General features: G+C 39.1%; 1 protein-coding gene across 6 annotated transcripts in view; it reads left to right on the plus strand.

The window, feature by feature from the left end:
- The first annotated feature begins 1,362 nt into the window (after positions 1 to 1,362).
- Positions 1,363 to 15,772, plus strand: part of Pbp95 (proximal sequence element A Pbp95) — a 207,234-nt gene continuing 192,824 nt past the window's right edge. For all 6 annotated transcript variants that reach the window (XR_010953847.1, XM_067790940.1, XM_067790906.1 and 3 more), the window contains exons 1-4: positions 1,363 to 1,486; positions 1,560 to 2,035; positions 3,150 to 3,708; positions 10,160 to 11,719. Coding sequence is in view for 5 of the 6 variants with exons in the window: in XM_067790940.1 (XP_067647041.1) it covers positions 1,441 to 1,486; positions 1,560 to 2,035; positions 3,150 to 3,708; positions 10,160 to 11,719 (2,641 nt within the window). In the remaining variant the exon portion in view is untranslated. The remainder of the gene's footprint in view (positions 1,487 to 1,559; positions 2,036 to 3,149; positions 3,709 to 10,159; positions 11,720 to 15,772) is intronic.

Here is a 15,772-nt window from a genome sequence, read left to right on the forward strand (position 1 = left end):
CTGGATCTTGTGTCAACACAACACAACCGGTGTGAGGTTTATTACCACCCAAAAATAGACGCGTAGAAACGAGATTTGTCAGAAAGAACGGTTTCGGTGCTTTGCGCTATCGACTCTTTCCTAGTTTCTGGACAATTACCTGCGTATGTGCACAGCCGGCGAGGATGTTTTGTGATCACCAAATTTTTCCACCCTTTCACTTTTTTATCTTACCGGAAACTCAGAGCCATTTTCGCTAGTGATCGCAGATCTGGTTTTTCCTTGCTTTCGATACTTTTGATATCGCCACTTTCGCCCCATCACTAGGTGTGCTCGCGCGAACACGCTCCTAAATGGACCGTAACCGTAGACCGTTGCAGCAGACCGTAACAAATGCTTTTTGCTTTTTATTTACTTTATTTCATTACGTTTTTAATTTTGTACGTGATAAAAGCATACGTGTTTCTTATTTGTTTAAAATAAATAGTTATATAAGAATTCGAGTTCAGAATGTTCAATCTAAATTCAGAAAATAACAAAACAACAGAAGAGCGCTTTCCTCATGAAACACATTTAAAAATGAATCACCACTAACGTATCACTTCGCGTATCAATTTTTTGAGTGCGCCCCATATATTCCTACAGCTTTTGGTATTTTTTAATATTATTTTCGATTTTTTTTTTCTTTTAGCATGGAGCTTTGAAATGCTCTCTTTTTCATTTTTTAAACTTATTTTTTATATGGTTTTCGTCGGTTGAAAATGGCGGAATTTAAAAAATAACAAAACAACCGTGATAATCATTTGATTGTCACATGACAGTCAGTAGTGACAACATGATTAAATCGGATAATCTGTTCTCGCATACATAAAATTCCGTTGAGAATTATCTATCTGTCTCACATGCATAATGGTATCTGCTGTATGTTCTTTTGTTCTGTACCAGGTGTCCGAAGCCTTCCCAGTTTCAGTCCTTTTTCATGGTTATAGGCTGTCGTTGGGAACATGCGGACATGCGTTAGGGAACAACGGAACATACATAAATTTGAGTATCAATGTTAACGTCATCGCAGGATCAGCATTGTCAATTACAATTGTGAGTGTATTAGTAAAACTATCAGCGTTTCTTGTAGGGTGGTGGCTATGGTATAGATAGGGCGTTAGTGGTATGGTATGGCACCATTAATCGATTACATTGATTTCCATAAGGTAGGTTCGATCAACTGTTTTATCGGGTTATGGTTTTATGGTTATAAGTCACCATTAATTGACACTTAAATCGTGTTATGTGCACCCGGCATTAGGCATAGAGAATTGCAATACTTGGTAGGGTACATTAACCATTGAAGAATATAATCGATATGCGTGCTTTATCGCCATGCGGCATCTGAGTACTTTCTTAAGTGTCATCCTTGGTAAAAGGACAAAAATTTTCATCTGAAGCGAAAGTAGATACTCAAAAATGCTATCCCATGATGAAGATTCTCTCAGTGAAGGAAGCATTGAAGGTAATTTTGTGTGTTTTTAATTAATTACATGTGAGTAAATATTAAATTTCTTTTTATAAATCGTATTCCACAGAATTAACGGAGTCTGACATCGAAGATGATCGTATTAATGACTACACAACATTTAGCGCCAAATATATGACAGAAATAACAAATTTACTTAATATTAATGGTCATGTGAACTGTGAAAATGCGTTGGCATTGAATAAAGAGATGCAACAACGTTTGCAAGAAGTACGAAATCGTTTACAATCAATGTTGCACGCTGTAAAACAGCGCTATATTTCGAACGAAGAACGACTTAAGCTGAATTTAGGCAAGAAAAAGCGTGGATATGGAATGCGTGGGGCTTATCTTAAAGGAGGCACATTCTTCTTCAAAGGCAATATGTTTTTTAAAGATATCAATTGTCGCAACTGTCCAAATAATCAGGACTATGTATATCGCAAGAATGAGGGTGAAATATTTCCAATGGATTTTAACCTGTCTAGTCGGCATGTATGGTCTTTGCTAGACAAAAAAGCTCTCGTGCAAGCAGTAAAGGAGCAGGTGAGATTTGAGAGTAAAACTTTCCATGAGTGCAAAACCCTTGCAAAGAAAAGGTAACGTTTTTCAAGACGGTGCACCGTATTAAGAACTTAAAATCGAAAATTAGAATTTTTATTTATGTATATCTAAAGATATATGGAACAAACCACAAAATTACCCCCATAGTGTCGGTAGTCGGAGGCACAACCGATATTTTTTTGCATGGAAAACCTTTCTGCATTGGCGGTTTTCGGCCGTAATTAGAAAAAATAACCCTGAGTGGGTCCAACACCAGTTCGGGGATCAAAGTTATATCCGCACAAAACAACTCTCAATTATTGTGTATGTGTGTTCAACAAAATCTGGCAAAATACAACGCATGAAAATTTACAACGATTTTTTGCTTATATCTTTTTACAGAACTAAAATTTGATGTGCTCTTTCGGACGTCAAAACACTTCGTTTGATACCCCAAACCAATTTTTGATTAAAATTAGGTGGTGCACCGTCTTGTAAAATATTAAACGAACAAAAAATAATAATAATAAAAACTAAGAGTTTGTAGAAAATAAAATATTATTTATTTCTCTATATGGGAGTGGTAATTCTTTACTCAAACTCGCAAATATATCCGGAGAGCTGTGTAAGACGTACTTTAACGCGAGAATCCGAAAGCGGAAATTAAAAAGTTTACTTCTGTCAAAAGATATTCTCAAAAACCGGAAAATAACACGGGATCGCTCCGAAACCGAGAATGTCATCCATATCATATTTGCGCAGATCACCTTTCTGCATAAAAAAACCACATCCAAACTTTCAACTAATTTTACAAATATCACTTGACAGAAATGAATTTTTATTTTTCGTTTTCAGATTCGTGATTTTGGGTTCAAAACGCGCCTTTTGATACATCTTCTTATATTCTAAGACGTGCATTAGCAGTTGTGAGCTGAAGTATAGAATTACCAATGAAAGAAACCATAGGCTAATTTCTTCTATTTGACCCGCAATCGTTAAGGGTGCATTAATTGAATTTACATCCGATTTTAGTTGTGTATGCTAAAAAATTTCATGATTTACTATCAACATAGATAATATATTCATATATAATTTATTTTGTTAAACCTTAAATTAGCTAATTGACTACTTAGCTGACTGCAAGGTGCGGGATAAGAACAAAAAGTCAAAGGATCTTCCACTTCAAGTACAAGTTCATACAGAAAAACTATCATCACTGTTGTCAAGTGTAGATGAAAGTTTCAAAATCGATTGGGAAGAAGTTTCCGCACACAATTTACACTATCGTCATTCACCTAGTAGTTGTAAGACAATGTGGATGGTGTACTTACATCCTTCCCTTAAGCGTGGCGTATGGAGTGCAGAGGAAAATAAACAACTTTTATTAGCAGCTCAAAAGCATAATTATCAAGATTGGCAAACCATTGCAAAATCAATTCCCAAACGTTCAGATTATCAGTGTTTTATACAATATCAAACTAATGTATGTTTTATTGACACAAAACGTTGGGGACGTTGGGATAAACGTGATGATGCAAAGCTGCTGGAATTAGTACAAACTAAAACAGTGAATGGTGTAGTTGATTGGAATCTAATCGCTTCATATTTTCCACATAAACCAAAGAAATCCCTGCATACGCGTTATGCATATTATTTGGATCCAAAATTTAGTCATGGTAAGAACATTTGTTAAGTTTACATTCATATATATTAGGGCGGGTCGATTTAAAAATCGCTCGTTGCTCTGTGAAAATCGTATTCTAGGGATCAAAGGGGACTTTACCGAAGGAACCATACCTCTAAAACGAATTCTGATGTCCCCCCTTTGGGTCGAAATTTTGGGTAGGGGCAATTTCAATTCTACCTGCTGTGTCTTGTGGTGGCTTAAAAAAAAACAACACAAGCAATTCTACGATCTGCAATTGTGTCACAGTGATACCTTCATTTTTTAAAACGGTTGAATAAAAAACCCACACAACTATGTTTACGACATGCAAATGCATCACAGTGATGCCTTGGTTTTAAAAGGGGTTGTAAAAACGCTGTTGTTGTTGTTGTTGTAGCGATTAGTTACTCCCCGAAGATTTTGGGGAGTGTTATCGATGTGATGGTCCTTTGTCGGATACAGATCCGATACGCTCCGGTAACACAGCACCATTAAGGTGCTGGCCCGACCATCTCGGGAACGATTTATATGGCCACATTAGACCTTCAGGCCATCCCTCCCTCCCCACCCCCAAGTTCCATGAGGAGCTTGGGGTCGCTAGAGCCTCGTCTGTTAGTGAAACGGGATTCGCCGCTCGAAGGTGAGGTTGACAATTGGGTTGGAGAAGCTATATATTGCGCTACACAACCCCTTGTAAAAACGCTAATTTCTAATAATTTTTTTAATTTTTTTTCTATTACTAAGCTAAATTAATTTTTTCATTTACATATGTTCTGACTAAATAAATTTCTAAAGAGAAAAATAAACTCCAAAAAGAAACAAGTAAGGAAGGCTAAGTACGGGTGTAGCCGAACATTACATACTCAGTTGAGAGCTATGGAGACAAAATAAGGAAAATCACCATGTAGGAAAATGAACCTAGGGTAACCCTGGAATGTGGTTGTATGACATGTGTATCAAATGGAAGGTATTAAAGAGTATTTTAAGAGAGAGTAGGCCATAGTTCTATGGATGGACGCCATTTAGGGATATCGCCATAAAGGTGGACCAGGGCTGACTCTAGAATTTGTTTGTACGATACGGGTATCAAATGAAAGGTGTTACTGAGCATTTTAAGAGGGAGTGGGCCTTAGGTCTATCGGTGGACGCCTTTTCGAGATATCGCCATTGAGGTGGACCAGGGGTGACTCTAGAATGTGTTTGTACGATATGGGTATCAAATGAAAGGTGGTAATGAGTATTTTAAAAAGGAATGGGCTTTAGTTCTATAGGTGAACGCCTTTTCGAGAAATCGCCATAAAGGTGGACCAATGGTGACTCTAGAATATGTTTGTATGATATGGGTATCAAATGAAAGCTGTTAATGAGTATTTTGAAAAGGAGTGATCCTTAGTTCCATAGGTGGACGCCGTTTCGAGATATCGCCATAAAGGTGGACCAGGGGTGTCTCTAGAATGTGTTTGTACGATATGGGAATCAAATAAAAGGTGTTAATGAGCATTTTAAGAGGGAGTGGGCATTAGGTCTATAGGTGGACGCCTTTTCGAGATATCGCCATTAGGGTGGGCCAGGGGTGACTCTAGAATGTTTGTACGATATGGGTATCAAACAAAAAGTGTTACTGAGCATTTTAAGAGGGAGTGGGCATTAGGTCTATAGGTGGACGCCTTTTCGAAATGTCGCCATTAGGGTGGGCCAGGGGTGACTCTAGAATGTGTTGTATGATATGGGTATCAAATGAAAGATGGTAATGAGTATTTTAAAAGGGAGTAATCCTTAGTTCTATAGGGTCTATAGGTGGACGCCTTTTCGAGATATCGCCATTAGGGTGGGCCAGGGGTGACTCTAGAATGTTTGTACGATATGGGAATCAAATAAAAGGTGTTACTGAGCATTTTAAGAGGGAGTGGGCATTAGGTCTATAGGTGGACGCCTTTTCGAGATATCGCCATTAGGGTGGGCCAGGGGTGACTCTAGAATGTTTGTACGATATGGGTATCAAACGAAAGTTGTTACTGAGCATTTTAAGAGGGAGTGGGCATGAGGTCTATAGGTGGACGCCTTTTCGAGATATCGCCATTAGGGTGGGCCAGGGATGACTCTAGAATGTTTGTACGATATGGGTATCAAACGAAAGGTGTTACTGAGCATTTTAAGAGGGAGTGGGCATTAGGTCTATAGGTGGACCCTTTTCGAGATATCGCCATTAGGGTGGGCCAGGGATGACTCTAGAATGTTTGTACGATATGGGTATCAAACGAAAGGTGTTACTGAGCATTTTAAGAGGGAGTGGGCATTAGGTCTATAGGTGGACGCCTTTTCGAGATATCGCCATTAGGGTGGGCCAGGGGTGACTGTTGTTGTTGTTGTTGTTGTAGCGATAAGGTTGCTCCCCGAAGGCTTTGGGGAGTGTTATCGATGTGATGGTCCTTTGCCGGATAAAGATCCGGTACGCTCCGGTACCACAGCACCATTAAGGTGCTAGCCCGACCATCTGGGGAACGATTTATGTGGCCACATTAAACCTTCAGGCCATTCCCCCCTCCCCACCCCAAGTTCCATGAGGAGCTTGTGGTCGCCAGATCCTCGTCTGTTAGTGAAACAGGATTCGCCGCGGATAGGTGAGGTTGACAATTGGGTTCGGAGAAGCTATATATTGCGCTGGCAACCTGAAGGGTTGCGTTACACAACCTCTTGAATCTGGTATTTTAGTCGCCTCTTACGACAGGCATATCTACCGCGGGTATGTTCTGATCCCCTAACCCGCTGGGGCGCCAGGGGTGACTCTAGAATGTTTGTACGATATGGGTATCAAACGAAAGGTGTTACTGCGCATTTTAAGAGGGAGTGGACATTAGGTCTATAGGTGGACGCCTTTTCGAGATATCGCCATTAGGGTGGGCCAGGGGTGACTCTAGAATGTTTGTACGATATGGGTATCAAACGAAAGGTGGTGCTGAGCATTTTAAGAGGGAGTGGGCATTAGGTCTATAGGTGGACGCCTTTTCGAGATATCGCCATTAGGGTGGGCCAGGGGTGACTCTAGAATGTGTTTGTACGATATGGATATCAAATTAAAGGTATTAATGAGGGTTTTAAAAGCGAGTGGCCCTTAGATGTATATGTGAGGGCGTTCTCGCGATATCGACCAAAATGTGGACCAGGTGATCCAGAAAATCATCTGTCGGGTACTGCTAAATTATTTATATATGCAATACCACTAACAGTATTCCTGCCAAGATTCCAAGGGCTGTTGATATCGCCTTGTAGAACTTTTTCATTTTCTTCTACTTAATATGGTAGGTGTCACACCCATTTTACAAAGTTTTTTCCAAAAGTTATATTTTGTGTCAATAAACCAATCCAGTTACCATGTTTCATCCCTTTTTTCGTATTTGGTATAGGATTATGGCATTTTTTCATTTTTCGTAATTTTCGATATCGATAAAGTGGGCGTGGTTATGGTCGGATTTCGGCCATTTTTTATACCAAGATAAAGTGAGTTCAGATAAGTACGTGGGCTAAGTTTAGTAAAGATATATCGGTTTTTGCTCAAGTTGTTGTGTTAACGGCCGAGCGGAAGGACAGACGGTGGACTGTGTATAAAAACTGGGCGTGGCTTCCACCGATTTCGCCCATTTTCACAGACAACAGTTACCGTCATAGAATCTGCCCCTACCAAATTTGAGAAGGATTGGTAAATTTTTGTTCGACTTATGGCATTAAAAGTATTCTAGACAAACTAAATGAAAATGGGCGGAGCCACGCCCAATTTGAAATTTTCTTTTAATTTTGTATTTTGTTGCATCATATCATTACTGGAGTTGAATTTTGAATTAATTTACTTATATACAGTAAAGATATTAAATTTTTTGTTAAAATTTGAATTAAAAAAAAATTTTTTTTAAAAAGTGGGCGTGTTCTTCATCCAATTTTGCTAATTTTTATTTAGCACATATATAGTAATAGTAGTAACGTTCCTGCCAAATTTCATCATGATATCTTTAACGACTGTCAAATTACAGCTTGCAAAACTTTTAAATTACCTTGTAAAAGTGGGCGGTGCCACGCCCATTGTCCAAAATCTTACTAATTTTCTATTCTGCGTCATAACGACAACCCATCTACCAAGTTTCATCGCTTTAACCGCCTTTGGCAATGAATTATCGCATTTTTTCGGTTTTTCGAAATTTTCGATATCGAAAAAGTGGGCGTGGTTATAGTCCGATATCGTTCATTTTAAATAGCGATCTGAGATGAGTGCCCAGAAATCTACATACCAAATTTCATCAAGATGCCTCAAAATTTACTCAAGTTGTCGTGTTAACGGACAGACGGACGGACGGACGGACGGACATGGCTCAATCAAATTTTTTTTCGATACTGATGATTTTGATATATGGAAGTCTATATCTATCTCGATTCCTTTATACCTGTACAACCAACCGTTATCCAATCAAAGTTAATATACTCTGTGAGCTCTGCTCAACTGAGTATAAAAACATAGGCATTTCAAAGTGGGATTTTTCAAAATTTGCCCCTACGACCCAAAGGGGGGGGGGCATCAGAATTTGTTTTAGATGTATGGTTCCTTCGGCAAATTTTCTTATTTTGATCCCTAGAATATGATTTTCATAGAGCAATGGGCAATTTTTTTTCCTCCCCACAAATCGACCCGGCCTATTTACTATTAAGAAGTCATCTTAATATCGCAAAAATATTTAAGATAAATTCATAGTTTTTATAAGGAAAATTCTGACACAGAGCATTCTTAAACCGAATTCTGTGATAGGGCATTTTTGAAAAATATTCTGATATAAGACATTTTCGAACTGGCAGCCGAGTTATGACTCAATGGGTTGTGTAGCGCAATCCTCTCAAGGGGTTGCCAGCGCAATATATAGCTTCTCCATCCCAATTGTCAAACTCACCTACCCGTTGGGTATCCTGTTTCATTAACGTCCGAGGCTCTGGCGAGCCCGAACTCCTGACGGATCTAGGGGAGTGTCATCGCTACAACAACAACATAAGATAATACTCCACTCAGTCGTCGAAATGTTTATTGGGTTATTGCGATTTGACCACGTCAGCAACCACGAAAATTCTGAGTCTTAACATCTTAATATATATACAGCCCAATTCTAAACCAAAATTCCTTGCAAAGTCTTTCCTTCTCCCATTCCTCGTATTCTAAATAAAAATTCCTTGTGAGTTTTTTCACTTCTCCCTTGCCTCTTATTCTGAACAATGTTCGAAAAAACGGAAACCGGTTATGGGACAAAAGTAGGTATTATAAATGTGATTGATTGAAATTGATTTTGAGATAGTCAACGCGCAACAATCCTGGGCACGAACGCCCCAGTCCCAATACCGGTGCGCACTGCACGCCAAAGAACGTCTTCGTTAATAGCTATAGTATGTATATATATACCATCGCGACAAGACTGGAATACCAGACAACATACGGTACCGGGTTCCATCAACATATTCACGGGTGGTTCTAAGCTTCACGGGAAGGTGGGAGTAGGCCTCTTTTTACTGATCTGGGTCTAGAAGTCTCTTTTCGCCTACCAGATCACTGTAGTGTTTACCAAGCGAAAATGCTGGCAATACACAGGGCTGAGAATCATCTCGTGTCTATGCCTAAGGATGGTAAACGGGTGTTTATTTTCCCGCCAGGCCGCATTAAATTCCCTGGACTCATTCTTCAACAACGCAAAGTCAGTCACTGAATGCCGCAGATCTGGCTCAGCACTTCAGTATCACCCTTATATGGGCACCTGGGCACAGGGATATTGAAGGCAACTGCAGCGCAGACGAGCTGGCCAGAAGAGGCACCACCGACCATATCCTTCCGGGAAATGATTCGGTAGGTATACCCATGGCCACTTTCAGGCTTCGTGTGAACACAGGCACTATAAGAATTTCAAATGGACTATGGTCAGCCATATCATCGTGTGAGACATCCAGGCTAACCTGGCCCTCATATGACAAGGGGCGCCAGGAACGCTTCTGATTTTAACAAATCAGTTCTATCGTACCTGATAAGGGTTTTAACAGGGCATTGTTTAATAGGCACGCATTGTGCTAGAATGGGGGCAACGACCTTCGACTATTGTCGCAGCTGCAGATGTACAGAAGAGGAGGAGAGTGTCCAGCACATTCTCTGTCATTGTCCAGGGCTTAGTAGGCGTAGGTTGGCCATCCTTAGTAAACCTTTTCTACATGACCTTGCTGAGGGCTCTAGCTATGAAGTCAGGGCTCTAGCAAAATATATAAATTCCACGAAGAGGTTTGACCCGCTTTAGGCATGGTAGGGGTCCTCTTTGAGACCGTATAGGGTATTACAATGGGTCCATTGGTGGCCTAAGTAGTGAGCTGTTACCATAGGGTCCAGCTCAGCCCTTGCAACCTAACCTAGTCACAAGCTCACTATAATTTTTTTTTTTTGTTAATTCTAGCACCATTTACACCAGAAGAAGACCTCGTATTACTTGCGGCAGTCGAAGAATATGGTGAAAAGTTTGGGTTGCTTCCACGCGCATTATTTCCTAACCGTTCAATCACCCAGTTGCGCATGCGTTACAAATACACATTAAAAAATCGTCATACTATAGCCCCTTGGACAGTAGAGGATGATAAAAAGTTGATTGAATTTGTTGCTGAACATGGTACAACAGCCTGGATACGTTGTGCTGAAGTGCTTGGCAATCATAATCGGATCAGTTGTCGTACACGATATCATACCATAAAAAAATCTTTTGACAAAAATCCAAATACAACACTCGAAGATATACCAAGAAAAAAGACATGCGTTTTAAGAAATAGTGTCATAACACCCGAAAATTGGGTAGAAAAAGTTGCGGAATTACGTGAAAATCCTGAAACAGTGCTTGCGCCTACATGTTACAAGCAAAGAAAAGCTCAAGAGAGACTTGAAAAGAAAATAGCAAAAGCAAAACTCAAAAGTGAAAAGAAGTTTAAGTTTCATAAAGCAGTAAAATCAACAGGGGAGAAAACAAAAAGTGAAAAGAAGTTTGAGTTTCTTAAAGAAGTAAAATCAAGAGAGGACAAAACAAAAAGTGAAAAGAAGTTTGAGTGTCTTAAAGAAGTAAAAGCAACAGGGGAAAAAACAAAAAGGAAGGTGATGCCTTATGTAGAACGATTGCGTGCAGTTGAACAAAAGCTTTATCATTATTTCAAGTATGCTTATAATTTTCGTTTAGGCACAGATGTGTGTACAACACCACCGAATGCTAACCTATGCGAGGTGGCGCGTACACTTCACTTTCAAACTGATTCTACCAAACATTATAATCACGATACGATGTTGTCATGGTATATACGGCGGCGTTGTAAATATTATCTACAAAGAGGAAATCAGTTAACCACGGAAAATGTTGTCAAAAAGTCGTTCGAAAGTCTACCACCGAGTTGGCCAACAGCGCTGGCGTTTCGGGCACTTTGCGTACAAGCAGCGCAGTTACAATCGGAGGTATCTGAAATTGATGACAAAGACAATGACGAACAAAAGCCAACTGAAATAAATTGTCATGAAGCGGTACAACGTTTTCGTCATCGTATGCACATCCTATTTTCTCAAACTGCACTTTTAAGTCGCTTGGAGCCTGAACGTTACAATGATCTCGTACAAAATACATCATCTGTACCAAAAGTAACAGAAACATCGATAACAATTGACGAATCTACTCAAGGTACAACAACATCTGCATCTGAACAACAAGCATTTGATTTATCTTGTGTAAAGCACGAATTTCCTGCCCAATTAGCGTCAAGCCAAGACAATTCTACGCTTTATGATACATTACCAAGAATTGAAATCCGGAAAAAAGTTAAGAAAGTAGACACAAGCGTTGTTTCGAAACGGAAGAGAACAAATAAATTAAAAGTTTCCAAAAAAGAAAACGAAACGACTAGAAGGGAAAAGAAAGCTGAAGCAAAAAAAGAAAGCAAAACTACAAAAGCAGTTTCAAATAAGGAGGATATCACATCTCTGTCAAGTAAGTTTGTTTGTTTGTTTATTCATTATTTTCTTATGATTGTTAACAATTCTCATAAAATTTTACTAAAACAATAACAATAAGAAAATAGTTAATGGCATTAAATATTCATTTTAAGAACAATGGAAATGTCATATCCTACATTTTGTAATATAGATGCTTGTGGGGCGCATAGTGATAATACAAGAACATATACTTATATGTATAAAAAAGAACAAAACTAAAAAAAGGGAAATATCTTTACGTGAGCTTAATATAACTATTGAATATAAAAAAAAAAAACTGGAGTGCAAAGTAAATACTTTCATATAATTAGTTATTACTATATTTTAAAGACTATATTGTAACGAATTTATGGAAATTCCGCTTATTTGTAACCTTCTGCTTACGTTCGTATCGCTAAGCTGTTGAATAAAACACTCCAATGTTCTGTATTACAAAATGGTCTTTATTAGACTACTTCGAAAGTACTTCGTTGTGATACCACATACACCAAAAATAACGGTGACTTAGATCTAGCTACTTAGAGAGTCGTTGGGTAGCAACGATAAAGCTCCGAATGATACCGATCTCAACTTTGGATAAATCATCGGGAGATCCAAGGGAGTCGCGACCGAAGTACTTTCGCCTAGTTCTGGCAAAATCTGGGCAATCAAGCATAAAGTGATTTGGTGATTCCACCTCATCATCCGTGAACAAGTTAACCGGTCCCATGCCCCAGATAATTCCTCTTCCCCACTCCTCTCGGTGGAATGACTGTGGTGATGGTTGATGTGGTGATATCCCATATCACGAAGCCTGACCAACGACCTTGCCGCGGCCGCCTTTCCCGCAATATCTACTGGGTATATGTTCGGCATGACGTTCAGTGCCAAGGTAGGTGTTGTTCTGAGAGCTCCACAGATACCGATCAGCGCCGTCCGTTGCACGGACATTAACATTTTGGAGGTGCTCGCCGTGTCCAGTGCTTTCCACCAGACCAGCACCCCATATAGCAGAATCGGTTTGACCACCATCTCATAAAGCCAGTGTACTACTCCTGGCGAGAGTCCCCATCTCTTACGGATAGCCCCTCTGCAGCAGTATAAGTCAATGGCGACCTTCCTGGCCCGATCTTCCACATTGGGACAGTTTCTTGTCCAAAACAATCATCAAATATTTAACCCTATCAGAAAGTACCAACGGTACCCCTCCAATCGAGGGAGTTCTGTAATGTATGTGGGTAAATGATGATTAATGTGTTTATGTTTCTTGCTTAAGATGCTTAGAGATGGTAATATTCGTCACAGCGAGAAATTACATTATAGGTCGCAGCACAATTTCAATATCCTCATGATTGAAGCCAAGAAGCCACTGCTTCACTTCCCTCAGGAACACAGTTTGCCTTCTTATCGTTTGTAACTCTGCAGGTAGTTTATTAAATCATTTACATGATGTGGTGTAGAAGTTACGAAAAAGAGTGGTGCGAAAGCTAGGCACGGTTATGTGAGAAGACGATTTGCTTCTTAGACCGTAGCGATTGTTCCCGCCTCTATTAAAGAAAATTTTTAAAACTTTAAAATAATATAAGTGACGTAAGGAAGGATATTAAGTTGTTAAGAAGGTGTTTATTTACATGACGGTTTATCTTTAACGTTCCACACCTCATGGGTTTTGAAATAGTCGGTTATACGGTCTATGAACTTTGTTTTTTTTTTCTAATTTACCCATTTTCTATATATAATAATTAAATATAAAATAACTTTTTACAAAAACAACAAACTCGGTCTTGAAGACAACAAATTAATATAATAATTAATTATGTACAGACAAGTAAAACCAAAACATAACGTTAGGTATAAATTTGTTTCATTGAAAATACTTTGATTTTTGCATGATACAAAAAATGGAGGTAGTTCCATTTAGTATGACGTTAGCCACTTGACTTTTGCGAGGACAATGACAATTTCACCAAAAATAAGCTACCAGATTGAAAAATGTTACAAATTTTTCTAATTTTGATGGATTTCATATCAACGAATACGACTAAATTACTTTCATAGTTATTTTAAATAAAAAAGAAAAAAAATTAGCCCCATGTCTTGGAAATATTTTAATACGAAATATCAGCCTAGAAAAGAAGGTTTTTAATAAGGTTTTCGATCTCCCGAAAATTGTTTTGGTGGCAAAAACATGGATCGAAGTATGCAAAGCAAGGGAATATAGCCTTCTTAAGTGTCCGTATGTTTGCTCAGCACATTTTGACAAAACATACACGTTTGTCAATTGCTTGCTCAAAGGAGGTCCTCATAAACCGACACCGCAGTTTCTTGATAAATTGGCTACAAGTCCACATTTTGTATTTTTTTATTTATTGTATAATTCAAGCGTTGCGCTTTAGGAGGGAATTGTCAAACCATTTTTTAGGGAGAACATTACCTTGTAGCTCTGCAGGTTAGCCACTAGTTATGAGAGTTTTTTTGCCCGTTGTACCAGGGGTCACCTTGGGGCAGCCCCGCCTATACACATTCTGAGCCCTTTTAACATTGACATAGATGTGCATACGTTGGAGGTACACTTTTTCTCAACATGCCTTGAGAAATATCCACTATAGCGGCATGATAATAGGGCCATGCTAGAACAACAGAATTTTTCGTGTATTTTTTTTTTTTCTCTAGCGGTCAAGCTCCCATAAGGATATGAGTCATTAAACAATGTATGAGTCATTATCGACTATTTTTCAATAAAATTGCATGTTTTACTGTATTCTAAATCGATATATATGCACATAAATCGTGCTAAAGTATATTATTATTGTCTCAGATGACCATTACGATTTCATCCTAAAGGAAATTTTCATCTCGAAAAACCTCAATTTCGCCTTAAACAGTAAGGCATGGCAACGCTTCTGGCAAACTTTACGAAACTTCAAAAATCCCCAAATACGTCAAAAAATTTTGAGTGGAACTACCTTCTTTTTTGTATCATGGTTTTTAAATCATCACTAAAGAAATCTCCATTCCACTGAAAACAATTTTGATATTTGGGCTATGTACACTGATTATTCAAAATTAATCCTACATGTCACCAACCATTTTTTCAATTGTATTGTGGAACCTATGCTCCTAACAGTAACTTCCATATGGTCCACTGTTAATACAAAACAACAACAACACTCATAATGTATACAAAAATAATTTGAGGTTATATTTATATGAGTGTGAACATAAATAACCCAGCAAACATTCGGAATCAAAAAAGTGTCATAAAAGGTACCTAAATGGGCCCATTTGAAGTCGAAAGCCATTAGAGCCCGAAATGAGTGTATTTACCTTTTTACAATGGTCGCTACCTTGGACTAGGTAGGCAATTGAAAATTAAAGTTCTCTCTCGACGAACGAAAATCATACTCTACAAGTCACTTATCGTACCCGTCCTGCTATATGGGGCAGAAGCATGGACCATGACAACAGCAGATGAAGCGGCTTTGGGAGTGTTCGAGAGAAAAGTTCTTCGAAAGATTTATGGACCTCTACGCGTTGGCGATGGCGAGTACCGAAGAAGATTTAATGATGAGCTATACGCAGACATCAACATAGTACAGCGAATTAAAACGCAGAGGCTGCGCTGGCTAGGCCATGTTATGCGAATGAAAGATGATGCGCCGGCCAAGAAAGTGTTTCTATCGGAACCCGCCTATGGAAGCAGAGGTAGACGGCGGCCCCCACTCCGTTGGAAGGACCAGGTGGAAAACGATTTAAGCTCCCTTGGTGTGACCAATTGGCGCCGGTTGGCGGAGCGAAGGAGCGACTGGCGCGCCTTGTTGGACGGCCATAACCGTTTAGACGGTTAAGCGCCAATTAAGTAAGTAATGGTCGTCCGATGTGGTCCTTATTTCATACATTATGTGAGCCTAAATAAGGAGTCTCTAATCAGGAGTTGGATTAGACCCCTATTGCGCTCTTAAACAGCTCATAATTTACTTATATGACTATTTTCGGAGTCACTCTTATGCATTATATAAAGGATTAGGATTTCCCCATTCAGGGCGGCTTATTGACGCTAGGCATTAAA

The sequence above is a fragment of the Eurosta solidaginis genome, chromosome 1 (genome assembly GCF_040869045.1).
Source record: "Eurosta solidaginis isolate ZX-2024a chromosome 1, ASM4086904v1, whole genome shotgun sequence".
Taxonomy (NCBI): domain Eukaryota; kingdom Metazoa; phylum Arthropoda; class Insecta; order Diptera; family Tephritidae; genus Eurosta; species Eurosta solidaginis.